Consider the following 22000-nt stretch of genomic DNA (forward strand, 5'->3'; position numbering starts at 1 on the left):
ATTTTGTACTATGAATAAAGTTTATTTAAAAAAGCACACAAATCAAGGGTAACCTGGCCTTAAGTAAAATACTCGAAGTGAAAATTTGCTTTTCGCCTCTGATGAACGTTCCATACTTTGTTGGGCACATTTTTTGGCTACTTTGCAAGTTCTCTACATTGATCGTACACACTTACATACTTTCAGGCCAGCATTCAAACGAACACAAATCCACAAATTCACTTCATTGCATAAACACTTTGAGCTCATTTTTCCATTTCCTTTGTGATCTTACAGTTGAGTAGTTGAATTTTGGGCAAGGAGCTGATGCACTTACACAAGTATAGTATTGGACAGAAGTTTGCATACCCTAAATAACTGAGAATTCAAATGCTAATATTTTCTTATGAAATATTTTACTGTTTTCGAAAATTTTTTATATTCATCTCTGGTGATGTCGAATAGCAAACAAAACAAGACAATCAAAAGCATTTCTAGTCCATTTTCACATGAAATATCAAGCATTTCCATCGCAGGCGAGTTAGGTAGGTAAGTTCCCGACTGGCACGCCCCAAGCAGCACTAAAGCGCCGTTTTTATACAATTACGAGACCTCCAACGGGCAGATATTTACAGCCAACCAGAGCTGTTGATGTTACGGAGAAGGTTGATGGGATTAAGGTTGAAGCACTGCCGCAGGCTGTCGAAGAAAGGCCCAGAAAGGACCTTAATCGTCGAGCTGCCAAACTCGTACATTTACACAGAAAGTGCTCAACAGTCTGCTTCCCTGAAAGGTTCCCACAGCTTCTGCAATAGATAGCAATAGTTAACTGCTAAGCCCAGCTTTTCAGCATGTGAGCCGATTGTCCAATGACCGGTAAACACAGCTACGGGTTTGGAAATTGAATGGTGCGGAGTCCCCAAGACTTTCTGCATCCTCCGTCTATTGTACTGAGGCCAAAGGGCTTTCGAAATGGCACATAAAAAAGAGGGCTTCATCTTTTCTGCACTTTCCTGAGAAATATTATAAGTTGTGCAATTCTCCTTTAACAACAGTCAGGGGGATGCTAATGACCGGATAGGAGGTCTCTGAGATCAATTCAGTTGACCCTTTCCTGGCAAGCTCCTTAGCAACTTCGTTTCCCTCTATCTTCCTATGTCCTAGAAGCCAGATCAGAGAAATGTTGCCAGCGCACCCAAGAGATTTGGTCTCCTCCTTACAGGAGTTGACCAGTTTAGACCGGCACCATGGCGTTGTCACGGCCTTGATGGCGGCTAAGCTATCGAAATGAAATGTTCATATCTTCCTCGCTCCTACATTCCTTAAGCATTTTGCATGTCTGCAGGATGGCAAGGACTTCTGCCTGAAAAATACTAGCAGTATTCGGTAGTTTTAAGGAAACAGATAAATTGCCTGATTTAGAGAAACTCTATTCCATCTTGTAGCCGTCAGTGAAGACAGAGGTAACGGTCTCGGTACAGATTTTTCTCTCGTTCCAATCTCGCCTACTTGGAAACTTTGCCCTGGCACGACCCTCAAACTCTAGTCTGCGGATAAAGTGATCCGTACAAAGCTCAGATAAATACGGTGTTAACTGCCTAAAAATGCTACCAAGACCCTCGAGAGATTGCCTCCAGATGCCAACCTCGTTTAACCTGATTACCTGAAGTCTATGGGAAGTAAGGCAAAACGACAATAAGGAAAGTATTGATACAGGTTCTATATACACCTGTGATGCGAAAACAAGCAGTTGTTTGCACCCTCCCCAGTGTAGTGATATTACAGCCCTTTCGAAAAGTTTCCCACCAAACAAGACATTCATGCGTTACAATTGGCAGAGTTACCACGTTTTACATCCAAAGCACGTCCTGTGGATTGACATAGCGACTGAATACGGCGAATAAACGTCCCAAGATCTCAGTCAGGACTAAGGGAAACGGTTCCGATACCATTACAACTAAGTCATCGGCGTATGCTACTACCTTAACCCTATCCGTACTTAACATTGTCAGAACTTTGTCAATAGCAACTAGTCCAAGTCGCGGCGAAAGAGCACCACCCTGCGGCGTCCCCCTTTGTACGAATCTAGAGACTTTAGCCCCTCCTGTCACCACATTAACTTACCTGCAGCCAAGCAAAGATGAGATCCAAAGACAGAGCGGACTTCCCACCTCTAGTCTATCTAACGCAGTCACAATTCATTCCGCACTAACGTTATTAAAAGCACCCTCCATATTAATGAGGGCCACTAAAGTTTGCCCTCTAGAGATTTTTCCACAGCCCGTACAACCTCGCGTAAGGCTGTTCCCATGGATTTCCCTTTCAAGTAAACGTCCTGCACTGCAGATAATTTCGATGTAATCTCGGATATGATAATCAATCAATCTTTCATACACCTTTAGGATAAATGATATAAGACTCATGGACCTGAAGTCCTTGGTCGAGTCGTGACCCCTCCTCCCTGCCTTGGATATGAAAACCACCCTCGTCTTCTTCCAGTTGGCGTGTCGAGTTAACTGAAGCAGCTTATTTTTGTTTGGATTACAGTTTTGTGAGCAATAGATTGTTACCAGAGCTGGCTTTAAACCATTAAAAGTGCAAATGAGACTTACGAATTGCAGAAAAAACTTAATATTTGGATAATTTTGTTCGAGCGCACAATCAATCGTTTTTCCCAAACGTCTGAAGTGACAGAGAGAAAACGATGTGGTCGTTGTCGCGTAGTTCCAACCAGTGCAGCAATAAAAGCCGTCCGAGAAAGAATTCGCCGTCCTTAACAAAGACATTTGCTATTATTAGCAACCTGATAAGGGCGGCCGCCGTAGCCGAATGGATTGGTGCGTGATTACCATTTGGAATTCACAGAGAGAACGTTGGTTCGAATCTCGGTGAAAGCAAAATTAATAAAAACATTTTTCTAATAGCAGTCGGCCCTCCGCAGGCAATGGCAAATCTCCGAGTGTATTTCTGCCATGAAAAAGCTCCTCATAAAAAATATCTGCCGTTCGGAGTCGGCTTGAAACTGTAGGTCCCTCCATTTGTGGAACAACATCAAGACGCACACCACAAATAGGAGGAGGAGCTCGGTCAAATATAATTAGAACCAACTTCATTAGAAATAGTATTACAATTTCATATCTATAACGGAGTTTACTTGTAACAGAACTTATGGCAGGTCTAAATAATTGTTTGTGTTAAAAATAAAGGGAAACGTGTTGAATTATTAAAAATCCTCTCAAATCAAACTTAACTAACAGATCTCGTTTACTTTGCTTATGCAGTGACAGCTCTGGGTGCGCCTGATATCTCTCTCACTCTCTCTCTGTTAGCATAACATTTTCTGTTGCGACCTGCTAAGTTGAGTTAACTGCCTTCTAAAAGTGAATATTTCTAATTTTTCACTTCACAAGCTATTAAAAGCTTTTAAATAGAAATAATTAATGACAAAAAAACATAACTGTTTACAGCGTCTGCATAGTTACGTAAAATACTGTAATACAAATTTTCATTCATTACAACGCATGCACTGCTCTGCATATGTATTAGTGTACAAACGCAACAACACATTTCAGGCTTTACAGTTTGGTCGTTACTTTATTTGTTTGCACGACAGCCACTCTCCTTTCATTCACTTGACAGCAGACGTCTCTGGCCAGTTTGCAGATGAGTTGACTATCAGTCAAGAAGAGCCACTCACCAAGTTATCAAATGTATGAAACAAGTCGTTGTTGTTTGCTGCTGCCCAAAGATATGTACTCGTACATACGTAAGCTAGGTTAAATAGTAAAGTCTTCACTTGTTTGTGGCGAGTAGCCATTGGTGCCATGGAGTTGATATGCAAACAACTTGATGAAATCATATGGCCTTTTGGGCAATGCTGGAGAGTTTTTTAAAAGCCACACAGAAAATTGGTAGAAATACTTTGTAAAGAAGTTGAGGCAAGCGGGTTCGGAGTTTCACAGCCTTTCATGTGAAAAAAAAAAATCGAAAGAAATTAAAGGATGTTAAGTAGGAGTCGTGCGTAGCCTCGCAGAAAAGACGCTGAGAGAGAAATGTGGCTCAAAGCCAAAGGAATCATAAAGCTAAAACAATTTAATGTTAAAAAGTATAAACCAATTTCCCATAAATCTGGCACAAAATCCAGTTACAACTGTGTACATAAAAAAAATTTCAGATTTTTCTAGCAACACCAAGATTGGGGATCCTTCGAGGTTGTAGAAAGCTTATGCGTTGGCACGCACAACCTCCCGAACGTTAAGAGCAAAGTGACCACAGTAGAAATTAGAGCTACTTTTACACAAAAATTACATCAGTGTTTACCTGATGGCGTTGATGTTTTTGTTGCTGATGCTGCGGTCTTGACTGCGGAGATTGACATCAGAACAAAAAGATTTTAAAATAGAATGTCGCACATCATCCACCTTTGGAGAGTTATGGGCATTGTTAAAGACTTTAGACGTTGCGCATCAGGCGCGCGCAGACAAAGTTGTTATCTTCTCGCACAGTCTGCAAGCTCTTAAAAAAACAATTATATAGGGTAGGTCATGTGAAATTTGCTTTTGAATCGGCTATAAAAAAAAAATAATTAATATTTTTTCAAACCTTTTTCTTTATTTTGAAGATTGAGCATTGTCATTTATGAATGAAAAATAATATTGTTCAAATGACTGCCACGACTGGCTTTACAGAAGGCCATTCGATCAACCCAATTTTTAAGCACATTTTCGATTGTTTGGACTGGATGGTTCGCATAGCATTTGTCCTTAACGGCTCCCCACAAAAAATAGTCCAACGGGCTTAAATCACAGCTCCGAGGCGGCCAATTGATATCGGAATTTCGGCCAAAAGTTCGAGTGTAACTTTGGCAGTGTGACAAGTTGCACCGTCCAGTTGAAACCAAATGTCGTCCATGTCATCCTCTTCAATTTTTGGAAACAAAAACTCGTTGAGCATGCCACGGTAAAGTTCGCCATTTACTGTAACCGTGGCTCCTCGCTCATTTTCGAAAAAAAAAATGGCCCGATGATGCCGCCAGACCAAAAACCGCACCAAACAGTGACTCGTTGTGGATGCATTTGCTTCTCTACAGTAAGGTGTGGATTTTCTGAGCTCCAAATCCGACAATTTTGCTTATTGACGTAGCCACCGATGTGAAAATGAGCTTCATCAGAAAAGAAGAAAAAGACTCACCACTTTGGAAATAGGTTTTCAATATTTCCCAATTTTGTTCAAGCGTATAGCGTCCCATTTCGTAAATGACAAACCTTTAAGTAAATTATGAACACATTTGACATGTCATTTGTGTTACCATTCTCAAAAAAATAGGTGGTTCAAAAAGCACACGCTATATGGCCCACCCTGTATGTTATATGATGTTCATTGTTAAGTAACGAACTGGGAGTTCGAACCCAAAGTTACTCTTCTTTAAATAGCAGGTAAAAATAGTACTTATTGTTATTGTTATAACAGATTGTATCAAATAAATGGAGATAAAAAAAAAATATTTTTGCTGTATTTAGGATAAAAATATATTTTTACTAACCTTCTTCAAAAAGCTGCGTTTCGAATAACTCTATCAAAGAAGAGTAAAAATTTGAGCACTCAGAATCTTATGAACATCTAAATGGTTCTGAAAATCGCGAAGTTTTTATTTCTTTATATCTACCCACTTCTATGTAGTTACTGCTGGACATCAATTCAAACTTATATATACTTGCAAATATATTAACCTAAGGCACCGCCCCCCCTGTTTGAATATTATGCAACTAAAAATGGTGCATAAGAAATCTTCTCCGGAGTGGCATCAAATTTTGTGCATTACCATCAGATTAGTTGTTGCAAAAAGTTTTCGAAATTCGTTTTAACATACACAGTTACGGTGCGAGTGGAAATCTTATGGCATTGCAGCAACTGTCCTTTTACTTAAATATATAGTAACATCCACATACCACAAATACCCACAGCTACATGCTCGTATATCCTAACTGTAGGTACGCAAAACAAACTATCGCTGCAGCTGCCCTTTAGCCGGTCCTTCTAATTTTCAAATGTTATGATAAAGAGATGAACTTTTGGAAAAGTAAATTTTAGGGAGAAAATACTTTGCTTTTACATAAGCCTTCAAAGGATTATTCCACTCAGCTATTGCAGCACGCACGGTTTTCCATGATATTGACGTCGCTGCTCGAATCAAATATTGTTTGAGACTCTCCAAATTCCTGTGAGGCCTTCGACAGATCATGTTCTCCAGTTCACATTCCAAACTGTAGTCCAATGGATTCAGATCTGGACTTCCAGCTCCCTAATCTTCTTTGACTATGAACCGAGGAACATTGGTTTTTAGTCACTGCTGTAGTATGGTGGAAAGCCACAATGGTTAATTCCAGAGTAAAACCACTAAACAGGCTACAGAGAAGTGTGTGCTTGGGTATCGCAGGTGCCATGAGTACGACATCTGGTGATGCCCTTAATGCCATTCTCAACTTGCAACTTCTAGACCTCCAAATTCGAAAGGAAGCGATGGAGGCGGCGTAAAGGCTCAAGTTAAACGGGGTCTGGGGAAATGAAGAAAGCACTGGCCACTGTCAGCTATACCACCAGTTGTCGGAGCGGTGCACACTGTTCTCTATGCCAGTGGACAATCGGGTGCCTGTCGTTAGCTTCGGTAGGAAGTATGATGTTTTGATCCCAGATAGAGATCAATGGTTAAGTCCTGAGAATCTATTAACGGGATATGAGCACACTTTCTACACCAACGGATCTAAAACCAGTGATGGAAGCGGGTCTGGATGGTACTTAGGCGAAGACACTTAGTACTCCTATGCCACAGGGTAGATGGCCACGGTATTCCTTACGGAAGTCTATGCCATCTTAAATTTGGCATTCCGGCTAATCGAGAAAAAGTGGCGGGGTGGTAGTATTGGAATTTGTAGTGACAGTCAAGCTGCACTGAAAGCCCTTGCTAACCCACGCTGCTCTTCAAAGTTAGTCTGTGAATGTAAGACAAAATTGAACAGTGTTGCAAAACACAACAAAGTTAGTCTTATTTGGGTGGCGGGACATTGTGGTATTATAGGGAACGAGTTAGCTGATAAATGTGCAAATGAAGGCTCTGCAAGTATGCCACTAGCACCTGAACCCTTTCTAGGTGTCAATTCTGCATCGATTCAACTATGGATTAACGACTTCATGAGGTCTACCCATAGAGCACGTTGGTCTGGTTTAAACTCTTGCAGAGTAGTCAAGTGCTTTGTGAAAGAACCAAACAGGAAAACACCGACCTGTCTCCTAAAACTCAACAGGAAGGACCTGAGGGTACTGGCGGGAGTAATCACAGAGCACAAGGTCTGTGGTCAGCATATGGCTACCATGGGCGTCGTGGACAGCCCGATATGCCTATCCTGTCTTGAGAATGACGACACTGCACAGCATTTTCTCTGTAGCTGTTCGGCGCTTTTCAGAATCAGACTTAGGATATTGGGTTGCGATATACTGAGTATGGATAAAGTTCACACTCTTCCTCTTCCGGATCTCTTAAAATTCATCAATGAATCCAAGAGACTTGTGGAAGAGTGACCTCAAACTAATTTATCCGTTTTAACCATCCACCTTTTATCTTTCCTATCTCTATTCTAGTCACTGCTGCGTGGGATTTACCTTCTGGGCTGGAGCGGAATCTTGCTGGAAGATCCAACGGTCTGCATGGAAGAGAGTACTGCTCAATTGTTTCACCACGTCTTCTAAGGCGTCATCATGGTACACTTTTGCCTCGATCTTAACCCACGTTTTCGTAGAAATGAAGAGATGTGACGTCTTTCCAAGACACTCCCCACCAAACCATTACGGAGGCTGGATGGTGGCCACGCTGAACACGGCACTCGAAGTGTAACCAATTAAAAAGGACATAAATTTAGTTTGGAAAATTACTTTCATTCAATTCAAGGTAAAAAATGTGTGAAAATATTACAAAATTAAGAATCAATTTACTTTTTCTCGATATGACCACCTTTTGCCTTGACTATGGCATTGGGATGGTCCAGAAACGAGTCGCAAGCTGCCCGAATGTGACTTGCAAGTATTTTGGGCCATTCGCGGGCAATATCTTTTTTCAGCGCCGCGAGACTGGTGAATCTTTTAGTTCGGACTTTACTTTCCAAAATGGTCCAAAGAGAATAATCTATCATATTCGCGTCTGGAGAATTTCAGAGCCATTGAGTACGTTATGAAGTTTGGAACGTTGTTTTTTAGTCATTATTTATTCACTCGAGCTTTGCGAGACGGTGCCGAGTCCTGTTGAAACGTCCATGGTCTGCCACCGAAATTTTTGCCTGCCCACGGCTTCAAAATAACAGAATACTTTCCCGATAATATTTCGCCAAGCTCAATGGAAACGATTGGAGGGCGTCTATCTCCGGTTACAGTGGCCCAAACTTTACTTGCGGCGGGTGCTGCCCCCTGGTGGCCAATCGGTGACTCAAATTCTCGTATGAACGGTCGGTCAAATAATCCCTATCGTTTTGGAAGTTTACGAATTTATCAATTTGAAAAATTTTCTCATCAGAAATAACAAAGTTCGGAAATTGACCGCTTTCGGCCAAGTGAAGCAACTCTTTCGCACTCTCAAGTCTGACTTGTTGCTGCTTTGGTTTGAGTTCAAGCACCTTTTGGCTCTTGTAGTGCTAGACTTTGAGATTATTTTTCAGTAATCGGCGGATGTTACGGTCAGATATTTTCAATTTTTTCGCCACTTGATTGGCACTTCGTCAGGGATTTCACTCAAGTTGCTTCTTCACTTTTGAACCATTTCACGTGACGTTGCAGTCGCTTGATGACCACCTCCAAGACGTTTCGCAATGCTACCAGTATCATTGTAACGAGTAGTGGTGCGATAAACAAAAACTTTATTTACTTTAAGGTGCTGGAGCTCATGAACAATCGCTGGTTGCGATTTTCCAGCCAAATATAATGCAATCACTCTATGACGTTTGAAATCCATTACTGATTTTCTTTTTTCGCGTTTACTATCGGTAAAATGCTTCCGTGTGCTTGTAAACAATACTCTGAACTGTCATTTAGACAATTGACAGACAGCTGGTACGCGTGCATCAGCTGCGCTAGCGGTTTGAAGTTGGTTACACTTCGAGTGCCGGATTCTCTAGGGTTTGTCGTTTTGCCTATTAAAAGCTTCCTTAACACTGAAAATTTTCTCATCTGTGGAGTCTAATTATCTTCAATTCGTTGCTTAATTTCGGTGTCAAAAGGTGACCAGTTGAATGACGGAATGCTTTCATGTGGAGATCATCTCCAATTAGTCCTGACATTGATCTGGTCGATGCATTCATTTAACTGGACATGATTTTCTGTTTTCTAAGAAGATTTCTGCGAATTCTTTCTCGGACGGATTTTATGGCTGCACTGGTTTTGAGCCATGCAAGGACGACCAATTTTTTCTGTCTGTGACTTCAGAAATGTTGGGGAAAAACTTTTGATCGTGTGTGAAACTAACATTCTGGAAATATTCGGTTTTTTTCAGCAATTCGTAAACCTCACTTGCACTTTTGCCACACATTTTAATCGAATGATTGCATTGCGATTTTCCTTAGCTTCCCACTCCATTGTTAATAAGCGAAATTTGCCACGAAACCGCGTATAATTTATGAGTAGACAATGCATACGAAACAAAAGCAAAAATAACGGAGCTTTTTTCTGCGAATTTGTTTTCGCTGTACGCATTGTAAAATTTTTCACAGAATTTATGGCAAGAACTAAGTATTTATCTCTCTACACCAAGAAATTTGGAATATGCCCGAATGAATACAAAAAAAACTTCTGAAGAGCAGCAGCACGGCTGGATTTAAGCTGAAAAATAACTGCATTGGGTTCCAAGGGGCTCTGCGGTTCAGAAGGTTGCATTAGCATGTCGGACAGTGAGGCGTCGAATGCACAAAAGCGAATGGACTTAAATTGCATGTCTCTCTACCGCTTTTTGAAGCGCTGAGAGTCCTACTGCTGATGTCCTTACTGTGCATCATTTTCATCTTACCTTTTTGCTATTGTTTTTCCCTCACCACGATAATGCCATTTGAGTAAGTACACACACACACATACCCACACTCACTATTTCCAGTTACTCTGTGATGTCACTTACAACCACAAACCAACGACAGGTGATGGGCACCAACGGCAATTTGCAAACTTCTGAAAGAAAAGTAACTCGATGCCAGCGCGAAGGAAGAGTTGAAGGTGTGATATGGCAAAGCAGCAGCACAATGAAATTGGGCGGTCGAAGGCGAGTTAATAAACGCACCAACACAAACATACCAACGAGCAGCTAACCACTAACAGCTGACAGTTACTACGATAAAAGTGTCCGAGCAATTTTTGATGCCGCAGGGCCGGCAGACAAGCTTGTGCAGCATTCGCCACCGTAATTTCAAGCATCAACAATCATACCTATGTACACACACACACCGGCATTAAGAGCATTCGTGTTTTCGAGACAGCAGTGTAATAATAATGAACGCACTTAAGTTTAGAATTTCGTAGCATAATTGTAGGTGTTCGAACCCCGTTGGGGATATTTAAGCAAATAAGGCTACTTACTTTGGCAATTCCGGCTTTAAGTCTTTCAGTGAGAATTCCACATGCTTCGGATCATCACAGCCACCACAGTGCGTAAACACCGAAGCCTTAGTGTCCGTACGACGGCCGCCAACCAACAGCGTCACCATAGGCAGTGCCTGAGAGTAGAGTTTTTGTAAGGCGAAATAAGGCAAGGCACATTAATAATTAAGGCACTTAATTGAGTTGGGTATGACGGTGAAGAAAATGAGACAAAGGAAAATGAAAGGCTTAATCTAGGAAAAGAAAAATTGATTTTCCTTCCTCCCTCTCGCCTTTCCAACACTCCTTTTTTTAATTAGTTTTTTTTTTTTCAATGTTTTTTAATACATTTTGCTTGCCTCTTTTTAATTGCTAAATGGGCAAGCCTAAATTTTTTCGTGTGGTTTAATTAAGTGCTTAGTTTTTCTATACTTTTTTCATACTCACCATTGGCAAAACGAAGCCGTCGTTATAGTCGATATGTTCGCCAATCAAATTAACACGTCCCGGCGCACAGCAGGCCACTTCTGGATCAGCGCCAAAAATTTCATGATATGTCGATTTGGCCAGTGTCAGAATTTCTTCGAAAGTGGCTAGTTTTGTAACTGCGGGCATTATTATTGTCTCGATTTACTTGTTACTCCCAATGTATTTATGTGTGTGTATGTGTGCTTAGTTTTATATTAGCCGACTGACGGTTGCTGATTGCTGGTAATCAGTGGCACGTGAGCGATTTTTTCAGTAATTAAAGATTCTTGGAAATTCTCGTTCATAAACCTGCACTGGCCTCTGCTTTCTTTGTTTTTTGTTAATGACTGCAAAAAAAAATTTCAAGTAAAACTCAAGTTATCTTTTTTTTGTGGACTTTTGACAAAACTGTTTATACCATCTTAGGCCCTTCTTCATCGGTCAAGCACTAAATTAATGCTCTGTAATATTTATTTTTTTTAATACTAATCATTCGTAGCTGTAGTTTAAGATTTTTTTTATAAAAGTTCAGTATTTAATTATTAAAAATTAAAAACTGCTTAGGTCTAATATCGGGGTGTAGGGCAGATCGCCTCCGCGTGGTGCACCCTGAGTAGCGCTAAATGATCTGCGGACTCAACGGCCTTCCTGAACGATGACGGGCTGTATAAAGCAGGGCTAGGAATATACAAGTCCGAAAATAAGAAGGCTAAGAAGGACTCTTGGAGAAGCTTCTGCGACAGCGTAAAGGGCTGCCATGAGTCCTCCAGGTTTAGACGAGTACTAACGAAGAGTTCCGCTCCCTTGGGGTACTTAAGAAACGAATTGGGACGTTGGGCGATGAGCAACAAGGAGTCACTGAAGTTACTTCTCGACGCCCATTTTCCGACGAGCCCAGCACCTAGCAGCACCGGCCTAGAAAGCATTTCAACTTGCATTCCGGACCGGGGCTGGTCGCCTGGCATGGGCCATTTACTCCTCTAGGCGCTTCAAGTCGCCTGGTCTTGACGGCATCATTCCTGCCCAACTGCAGAAATCTGTTGAGGTATCATGCCGTTGGTTGAGCCCTATCTATGCGAGCTGCGTAGCCAAGGGCTATATACCGAGATCATGGAGAGCCGTGAGTGTTGTCTTTATACCCAAGGCATTCAAGAGCTCGCATGTCTCCCCCAATCAGTCTCTCATCTTTCTTGCCGAAAACCCTTGAGAGGCTGATTGACTTACACATAAGTAGCGAAATTCCTCGGGGGCGTTTGTCGCACACCCAACATGCTTACTGTAAGGGCAGATCAGTGGAATCTGCCCTGCACACAATTGTTAAAGATATTGGGGAATCTCTACATCAAAAAGAACTCGCAGTTGGTGCCTTCCTCGACATTGAGGGGGCTTTTAATAACGCGTCGGCTGGGGGTTGGAGCCGACCTTTCCACGTTTATTTACAAAATGCTCAGCGACAGAACGGTCGTGGCAGAGTGGGGAGTTATATGGAGTCGTTGTCAGAGAGGGTCAGGATCCCCTTGACAACCTGCGCTCTACTCCTGGAAGGATGGGCTTTGCACCAACTCAGCGAGCGCTGGGTAAGTACATGAACGTGTAAGGTCGCAAAGTTCTTCTGGCCACGTTTGGATAGGAGGCGTTCGAGGGATATTCTGAGGATGACAAAATCTCATCTCTCAAATTTCGTGGGCATCCTCTCGGGGCACTGCCCGCGGGGTACACATGCCATGAGACTCGGAATTACTTCGAGTCCTTTTTGCGTCAGCTGTATGGAGGATGAGGTGGAATCATCTCAGATTTAAGCATCTTGGTTCTCACTTCTTTTCTGCGCCTGCTGATATAGCAGGTCTTGATAACAAGAATTTGATGAACTTCATCAGCAGCATAAAGAGGCTAACACAACCGCAGACTAGTCACCGTTCATAGTCCACAAACACTCAACCCTCCCCACCCCTTTCCCTTTCGTCCTTTTCCTTCATCTCTTTTCCCCTTCTTGCAATGGTATCACAAAGATGAAACAAACTTCTTTCGCCCAAATGTGCCCACTTTCTGGGCAACCATCACTATCTAACCGAACCTCGGTCTAATATCTGGTTTTCCCAAAAATATGTAGTTATGTTTCATTACTTTGATTAGCTTGTGAAAAAACTGCCTCAAACCCGTTTTAACGAACCAATCCAAAGGCTCAAAAAATCACCGAATCGAATCAACCAAATTTTGTTCAGGCTCCTTATAAATTAGTTGTTAGTTTAGATTAGACTGATTTGGCTAGAAAGGCAGCACTCTCCTACACATAGGCTAGAAGGATCGGAACAACACACTATGAAGACACCACTTCACTAAAATAACATGGAAAAAAACAGATCTTCTCTAAACCACAACAAACACATTTGATATAGACTTGACTGGACTAGCCCTTTTCGCTCTTGTGCTACACTTCTACGCTGAAGTAAATTTGATAAGCCAAATTCTTCTGGTTCTTTTTGATTTGGTCGAGCTTAACAAAGCGCGCCAGTCGTTGGAAGCCTAGTCCTTCTCCATCTGATGTTTCGAAAGCAGAGGATACCTTCCTCTTCCTCAGCTACCACCAGTTGGTATCGCATCGAATACTTTCATTCATTCAAACAACATGACCCAGCCAAGGAAGCCACTGAATCTTAATCAGGTTAAATGGCTGCCCTTGCTAGGGACCCACTTGGATCGAAAATTTGGAATTTGACCATCGTGATACCATACAGGGGGAGGGGAAGGGAAAAGAAGAAGGGAAGGAGCCAGACAGGTAGAAGAAAAGGGAACTTGGACTAGAGGATGACGACCATCAGTGGCGATTCACGTTTGTGTTAGCCGCTTCAGGCTACTGATGAATTTCACCAGATGTGTGAAAGGTTGAGAGTACAATTGTCTAAACCTTTGCCCGACGAGAGCAGGGCAGCTGAAAAGAAAATGCTCAGATGATTCCACCTCGACTTTAAGCAATCCCAAGCCTCACGGCATGGACACCAAATGAACAATGTACGGTAAGGATACATACCAAATTCGATAGCTGCGACTTTGTTAGTCTTATAAGATCTCTCGAGCGTCCCCGATTTAGCCGTGGCCAGAAGGATCTCGCGACTTTGCACATTTGCGCACTAGCCTAGCCCGCGTTGTGTTAATGTGAGGCGCATCTTTCCCTAATCTAACCTATGTCTAAGTCACCGTAAAGCTCATACAGCTCAACATCATTCCATGTCCTACGATATTCACCGTTGCCAACGTGTGAAGGTCAACAGAATCTTTCTCTCAAACACTCCAAGGGACGCTTTATGGGACGTTGTCATCGTCCAAGCGAAGACGGCGAAGACTTTACCACTCAATTGCCAATGACGGGCCAATTTACTATACCCAAAATGCAACTCCGGACACAAGGTTTATTTGCATTTCGTTGAGTGAAAATTGTAGCTATCGAGTCCAGATTAAACTAATAAAAAAATATTAAAAAACTACCGAAGAAGTGGCCAGATAAGAAAGAGGGCACATAAGAAGGAGGGCACCTTTCTGCAACAAAATCTATGGGAGGGGCACACACTCGTTTAATATTTACTTTTTATGTTTGCCAAATTCAGCTATTTAGCTCTTTTGTTAATCTACCACCTGAGTACACAATGCGTTCATGAACTGTTCAGCCACTCTGCAGGTAAGTAAATCTAAGTGCTAGTTACTTTTTTGCTATGACGAAGAGAAAAACCAAACAAAACATTATTTTTTTTTGTCGGGACAGACTAGCAAGTACAGCACTCAGACATAATTAAGTCCATTTTACTGCACTCGGGTTCCCATTTTAATGTTCTTTTTTCTAAATCTACCCGACCTCCGAAGAAATCTGAGTAGATTTTGTGGTGACAAGGAGCCAAGGTGGTCGCTTCTTAACGAAGACCTCAAGCCTAATACGAGCGAAGGCCGGACAGACGCACAGAAAGTGAGAAAGTGGTCCGTCGTCTCATCCTCCTCTCCACATGCTGGGCAAAAGGCACTGTCTGAAATGCCTACCTTTTCCGTGTGCTTCGCCCATAGAAAGTGGCCCGTCATCAGTCCAACCAACTGCCTACAGTCTTTTCTGTTTAAGGACAAGAGTATCTGCGACAGTCGGTCGGACACTAAAGGTAACATCAGTTTTGATTACAAAGCTTTTGAGTGAACTGAGCGCAGCGCTAGAGTTTTAGATGTGCCTGCTACTCAGGTCCATTGGCTCAGGGAGCTGATTAGAGAAGGAATAGGGATTTCGGATTCATATACTATAACAAACGGTCCCATTGCAGGCCTATTGGTGCTAAGAAAATTTTCAGTACCCTCCTGCTTAGCTTAACCCAACTTGACCTAAGATGACCTGACAGCTTAGAAAAAAACTGCCGGCATAAAAAATTCAGAAAAACGCATAAAAATAACTTTTATGATAGTTTTTAACTTTTGCCGCTTATTAAATTCAATTCCCCGCCATAGCACCCGAAATTAACTCGAATGTGAGAGAACAAAAGTGGAAAGCAACATTTTGGCTGACTCACAGCAAAGGAGTGAAAAGTAACGTAACATTTGTAAATATAATACAGAAGTTTGTAAGTGTGTGAGTGACTGTGTGTGAGCATCGAAATTGGCGTAAACTGTGCATAAACCAGACTCTCCTACTGCATACTTTGCCGCATTCTAAAATTTCGTTTCGCTTTGTTTACACTTGAGCAGAGATCAGCGCGCACTCAGTAGCCAACCGTCCAATGGCAGAAACTTTTCACATAAAAGTCTTAAAAGTGTTTTTAAAAGCATCATAAAAATAATAAAAATTAAAATAAAAGCAACTACATCAAGTGCGATGCGCACATGTTGAGGCACAAGGAACACTTTGCCATATTCCAAAAACAAAAAAAAAATGGAGATAAAAATGAAGATAAAATCGCGAAGACAAAGGAACTTAATTACACACACATGAAGTGTTTTATCGCTTCTCTGTTCATCTTTCGCTTTAGCGGACTGCCCTAAATGGAAATTTAAATGTTTTCTTTGTTTGAAAGGCAAAGTTTATTTCAAGATTACGCATGAATTTAGAAAGGATATTGAAAGTGCATAAAATATTGTTAAATTATTAACGAGCAATAAATTTTTATGGGTATAGTAAAAAAGTTTGGTTAGACGATGATCTCTCTTGTGCAAAGCTTTTTTTTGTCAAGGTAGATTTAAGTATGGCATAAGGGCAACAAACACAGCGTCTTGGGGAGACTTCTGTCAAAAGATAGAAAGTGGTGAGAAGACCAGTAGACTTCGGAAAGTTGCAAAAACGAGCCCCAGTAACCGTAGCCACCTCATAAAAGAGAACGGCCATTGGACAATTAGCAGAGAAGAAGCACTGGAATTACTAATGCTGACGGTCTCTGCGACGAAGACAGCGGAACTCCTATACCATATGATCAGAAAGTCCCGGAAATGTTTAATTTAAACGAACCGCGCACGTGGGAACTGGTCCATATTTTTTTCTAATGTTGGTAGAACTGTAAGACACACTGCTTTCACTTTTTAGGGCCATCGGATCATTAGTGTCTGCCTGGCCGGCCGAAAATGTGGGCAAACAATTTTTGGATTTTGCATGATGATAACGCGCCATCGCACCGAGCCCAAATTTTGTTGGGTTATTTGAGCAAACACCAAGTAAATACCACCGCACAAGCACCATATTCACCTAATATGGCCCCATGCGTCGTCTTTTTGTTCCCCAAGTTGAAGTTACCACTTCGTGGAAGGAGATTTCAGTCCATAGAGGAGATCAAAGAGAATGCGACGAAGGAGCTGAAAGTTATCCCTTCGTCGGCTTACCAAAGGTGCATGCAGGACTGGACTGAACGTTGGCATATGTGTGTTGCTTCAGATGGGTCATATTTTGAAGGAGATAAAATAAATTTGCCTGAAATTTACATTTATATTGTTTTATTTAAACATTCCCGGTACTTTCTGATCATAGGGTACTTCATAACGAGAATCCCCCAACAGATTTTATAACGTAGGGTAACAGAAAATTTGCCATTGGCAGCTTCAAACCTTATAAATAGCCGGAGCCAGATGGAATCTTCCAAGCTGATCTGCAACTTACAAAAGATATGAATGCGCCTATACTCGCCTTACTTTTTGAAGTGGTGATTCGACTTATTTATGTCCCCAAGATATGGGCAGAAGTAAAATTGGTATTTATTCTCAAAGGAAGAAAAATCGCGAACATGAAACTGCAGGCCGATAAGCCTATCATAAGCCTTTCTGTTAGAATCCTTAGAACGGTTGCTAGATGTGCATGCAAAGGAAAGGTTAGCTTTATCAAAGGAAAAGCTATCACCGTCCCAAAATGCTTACATCAAAGGCAAATCAGTGACAACAGCGCTCCAGGCGCTAGTTGACACAGTTGAGAAATCACTTCACTATAAAAAATACACCATCGCTGCCTTTCTACACATCGAGGTTGCCTTCCATTATATTCTCGTTTATAGAACGCATGCTAACTGGGCGAACGATAAGCGCAAATTTGGGTGACACATCCACTAAGAGATTTCCGCTCAGGGGTAAACCCCAAAGTGGGGTAAGCTCTCCACTTCTGTGGAACCTGACTGTCAATAATCTTTTCAAGAACTTGAAAACACCGGGAGGTAGGATAATTTCATATACCGATGATATTGTAATAGCAATCTCGGGTAAACACCTTCCAACATTATGTGATCTTCACCAACGATCTCTCAACAGGCTATCACTTTGGTGTAAAAGTCGAGGACCTGTTTAACAGGAAACATAAAATATTCCTAGCGGAGAAACCACTTAGAGGAACAGAAAGGACAAAATATATACGACTTGTACTGGATAGGACGCTCAATTGGGGGCGCACAGTCGCAGATAGACTAGGGAAAGCTTTAATAATGTTGTACTCCTGCGGAAGGTTGAAACCCAAAATTATATGTACACAGGGTCTACACAGCAGTGGTTAGACAAATACTCTACTAAGGTATTGTAATATGTTGGAATGCTCTTGAGAAGGTGGGTGAACATCAAAATAATTGATAAGGTTCAAGTACTAGCATCTAATCTTATAACTAGTGCGTTGTCAACCATACCTTTGACAGAATTATATGCGGCATTAAACTTCCTCCGGTAGATATGCAGGCAAAATATGTCTTGCGCAGTGCAGCAATAAGGCTAAACACTCTAAGTAAGTGATCAAATACGAATTACGGTCACGGCGAAGTCCTGGCTGGTACTTTGGAGCTTCCCGGACTGAGTGACTATGCGCTCCAACCTACACTTGCCACCGACCGACATTCACGACCCTCCTACCCTCAAGGGAAGAGCGGGAACAGAACGATGTAAGACAGGGCGAGTCCTCCCATGTTTACACAGAGGACACCCAAAGGTTGGGTATGCAAACACATGACTTCTGTAGAAGTTGTCTAGATGAGGAAGAGGACCTTTTGTGCCATTGTCCTGCTCTATCCAGACGTAGATTTACCATTGGACAACTTTTCAATGAATTGCAAGATCTCAGTTCTGCAGAAATCAGGGATATTCTAAAATTTTCGAAAAGCTCACACTGGTTTTCGGAGAAATAGGGTAAGCTCCCCATGCGGCATCACAATGAGCTATGAGCCTGAGGGTCCCATAGGATAACCGCCTCAGCCTAACCTAAGCTAAGGTAGTCTGAAATCCACTGCGTTAAATAACCATAGCTCTGGGACTTATTGACAAGTTTCGTCAATGCATTTATTTCTTATTCAACTTTAATACTTTTTGGCCATTCTCCTACAAAAACCATAAAAACAAGGTTCAAACTTTGAGAAACAAAAAAAAAATTCACCAAATTCTCATCGAAAATTCAAACTTTTTGATCAGAATCAAACTTTGTGAAAATTTCCATCGAAAATTCAATACTTTTATTTTTAAAATTAATGAAAATTAAAAAATATAATTCAACAAATTTCCGTAAAAAACTTCTGTATTTCAGTCAGTATTTTTAGAAAAATTTCGGGCATGCTATTTTATAACTAATAAAATTTTGATATGGTATAGTTTTGATATCATAATGTCGCCTGTTTTGAGACACCTATGCTCAATGCTCTTCAGCATAACTTTCCATTTCAAGCTTCTTTTTTCGGGTAATATCCTTCACAAAATTTGCGACGGCATTCCGTTTTTCTTCGTCTATCACCATTTTCTCGATAATTTCTTCAAGTGTAAATACACCAATAGCTAGTTGTAGGCTTTTTCTCTCTATGTTCCACCTCTCGCATTTAAAGTAGGTCAGCTTTGTATCATCATACTCAGTATTTCCATACATGCAGTTTGGTAGGCTCACTTTTCCCATTCGCCACAAATACTTGCGAAAGGACCCATGTCCGGACAAAAACGGTTTGAGGTAATAGTTAACCTCACCGTGCTTTCTTTCTACCCACTTTTTTAGATCGGGTATTAGTTTTTTTCAAAAATTTTAATTTTTTTAAACAATAAATTGGGTTTTTTTTCTCGAAAATTTGAAAAATATTTCCTGAGGATACCTTATTCTTTTATTACTATGTTTTTGAGACATAATAAACTGTTTCATATTGTTAAAAAATTGCTTTTATTTACTATAAATTAATATTTTCTGGTATGAAAAAAACAACAACCGTTTCGCCAGAAAAAAACAACAATGAGGTTCAATAGAACTTTTATAGCTTTTAAAAGAGTGCATTTGGCCATTTCCCTTTGATAAAATGTATTTTTAGAAATAGTCAAAATGTTAAAAAAAAGGATTTCTAGAAATAGGGAAAATGTTATTGTACAAACCAGAAATATTTTTATAAAGGGTGGTTAAATTTCAAGGGCCAATGTTGAATGTGAACCACACCTAAACGTCAACGACTTCGTTGGACTTCTTTCTTTGAGGTTATTTGAAAGAAACGGTGTACGTTAATAAGCCAGCAACAATTCAAGAGCTAAAGGATGAGATTATTCGTCACATTAACGGCATAGAACCTCAATTATGCCTCAGCGTCATCGAAAATTTGGACCATCGGATGGAGGTGTGCCGCCGAGCCCGCGGCGGTCATTTGGCCGATATTTTATTCCATACGTAATTGAGCCATACCAATATTATCATAATAAAGAAAAATGGCAATAATTTCCTAAAAAATTGCATTTTAATCAAAATCAACACCGGCCCTTAAAACTTAACTACCCTTTAGATAAGGAACTATTTGCATTTGGTGGTCTTTGGAGGTGTGCTGCAGAGGCCGCGGCGGCCATTTGGCCAATATTTTGTTCCATACGCAATTGAGCCATACCGATATTATCATAATAAAGAGAAATGACAATAATTTCCTAAAAAAATAGTATTTTATTCAAAATCAACACCGGCGCCTAAAACCGGCCCTTTATATTTATATTGGAAAAATTTTTAATAAAAAATTACGCGATTTTCGCCTCCGTTCTTTTTTTTGCTTTTAAATATATATCCTCATATATGTATAGATGTTAAAAAAAATGAATCAAGAAAACTCGAAAAAATTGCGCGATTTGTGCGGGGCCAAACCCCCTCCGGTCCCCATCCAAATGTGGTAACAATGGAAAGTTTAGCCTTAAAATGCTCCACCAAACTATTCCTAATTTCTATATTTTCGTCGCAATTTGACGCTCAGTCGCTCAGTGTTTCCCTTGCGAGTACGGCAATATATTATATTTGAAAACGAGTTCGTGATGTTTTATTTTTATTTTATTGCATTTTTGTTTTGTAAATTACCACACAATGAATATCAAGTTCATTTCCGAATTTATCAATTTTTCGCACAAACTAAATGCGTATTCACTTTCGCAGGAAAATTTGTTGGTGGAAGCCAAACAAGCCACACTTCCGTACCTTTACTTGTGTATAATTAAATCAAAAGCAACGATAACATTGAACTTGTTGCAAATTTTACCAAAAGAAATATTATACAACAATGCACAAAAATAAATGTATTAAAAACTTGTACCTCACTCTCGCAGCAGAGCGCGTCAACTGATTGCAAAGGCGCCGGCACTGTCCCCACTGATTATTATTTATATTGCTTTCACACACACTTGATTTTAACTTTTTTTATTCTTTACACTCGTTAACTTTGTGGTGCTCACTTACCCAGCCGCCCTTTCCACCACTTGGAATACTATGCTTGTTCGTTTTTTTTTTTTCTTAGTAAAAACACTTGTTATTATTTTTGTTAAACAACCGAATTTGACTCGGTATTTACGCTGACATTTGTTGACGCAGCTTTCTTATCAGCTCCGATAGCGATAAGCAACTAAATTCGCGCCGAATATTCAAACAAAAAGCAAATATTACAATAAATGCTACGAGAAATGTCAAGTGGCAATGAAATACGTATATGCATGTGTGTATGTAGCTGTGGGAGAACAACATAAAGGGGAATTGGGTTCTGAATTGTACGGCTTGGATGTAGCAGGTACGCCACAAATGCAGTGCAATGAACTGGTTGCGAGTGCTGATGCTCTTTCTCAGCTGTTCAGCTGTTCACTTGTTCACTTGTTCAGTTGTTGCTCAGCTGTCATTGTGAATTTTGCTTTGGCCTCTTCGCTTTGTAACTGCTCAGTCCCCCATACTGCCCTCGAAAGCCCACGTCAAATAATCGAAGCAATCGCCGCACTTGAAGAAGCACTGAAGATGACACTCACCCGTTCATTCATTCCTTCGTGCACTGCATACTGCACTGATTGCCGGCTTGTTGAGAGCGTTTGACGCCCGCTCACATGCTGCTATTTGCACTCTCGAATGACACGCGAATGTCATTTATTTTTATCAGCAATTATTACTAAAGATTCGCCACTCGGCAAACACTAATTAGATTAATTCTGTATACTAAAGAACTACTTTACTTAGTTTTTAAAATAATGCTAACAACAACACAAGAGCTTCTGTTTGATTCTG

The 22000-nt window shown here is 40.9% G+C and overlaps 1 protein-coding gene across 3 annotated transcripts in view; it reads right to left on the reverse strand.

Moving 5' to 3' along the window:
• The window catches only part of LOC129238801 (galactokinase-like), a 125505-nt gene extending 103739 nt beyond the window's left edge, over positions 1 to 21766 (reverse strand). Inside the window, exons 1-3 of one of the 3 annotated variants that reach the window (XM_054873991.1) lie at positions 21748 to 21766; positions 11029 to 11396; positions 10582 to 10718 (exon numbers count right to left, since the gene is read on the reverse strand). In XM_054873991.1, coding sequence (XP_054729966.1) covers positions 10582 to 10718; positions 11029 to 11196 — 305 coding nt within the window. In that variant the 5' untranslated portion in view covers positions 11197 to 11396; positions 21748 to 21766. Of the gene's footprint in view, positions 1 to 10581; positions 10719 to 11028; positions 11397 to 21050; positions 21155 to 21193; positions 21354 to 21747 lie in introns of those variants that run through there. The other 2 variants (XM_054873989.1, XM_054873990.1) reach the window with 2 other exon arrangements.
• Between the last annotated feature and the right edge of the window lie 234 nt (positions 21767 to 22000).

This window comes from Anastrepha obliqua, chromosome 2, assembly GCF_027943255.1.
Source record: "Anastrepha obliqua isolate idAnaObli1 chromosome 2, idAnaObli1_1.0, whole genome shotgun sequence".
Taxonomy (NCBI): domain Eukaryota; kingdom Metazoa; phylum Arthropoda; class Insecta; order Diptera; family Tephritidae; genus Anastrepha; species Anastrepha obliqua.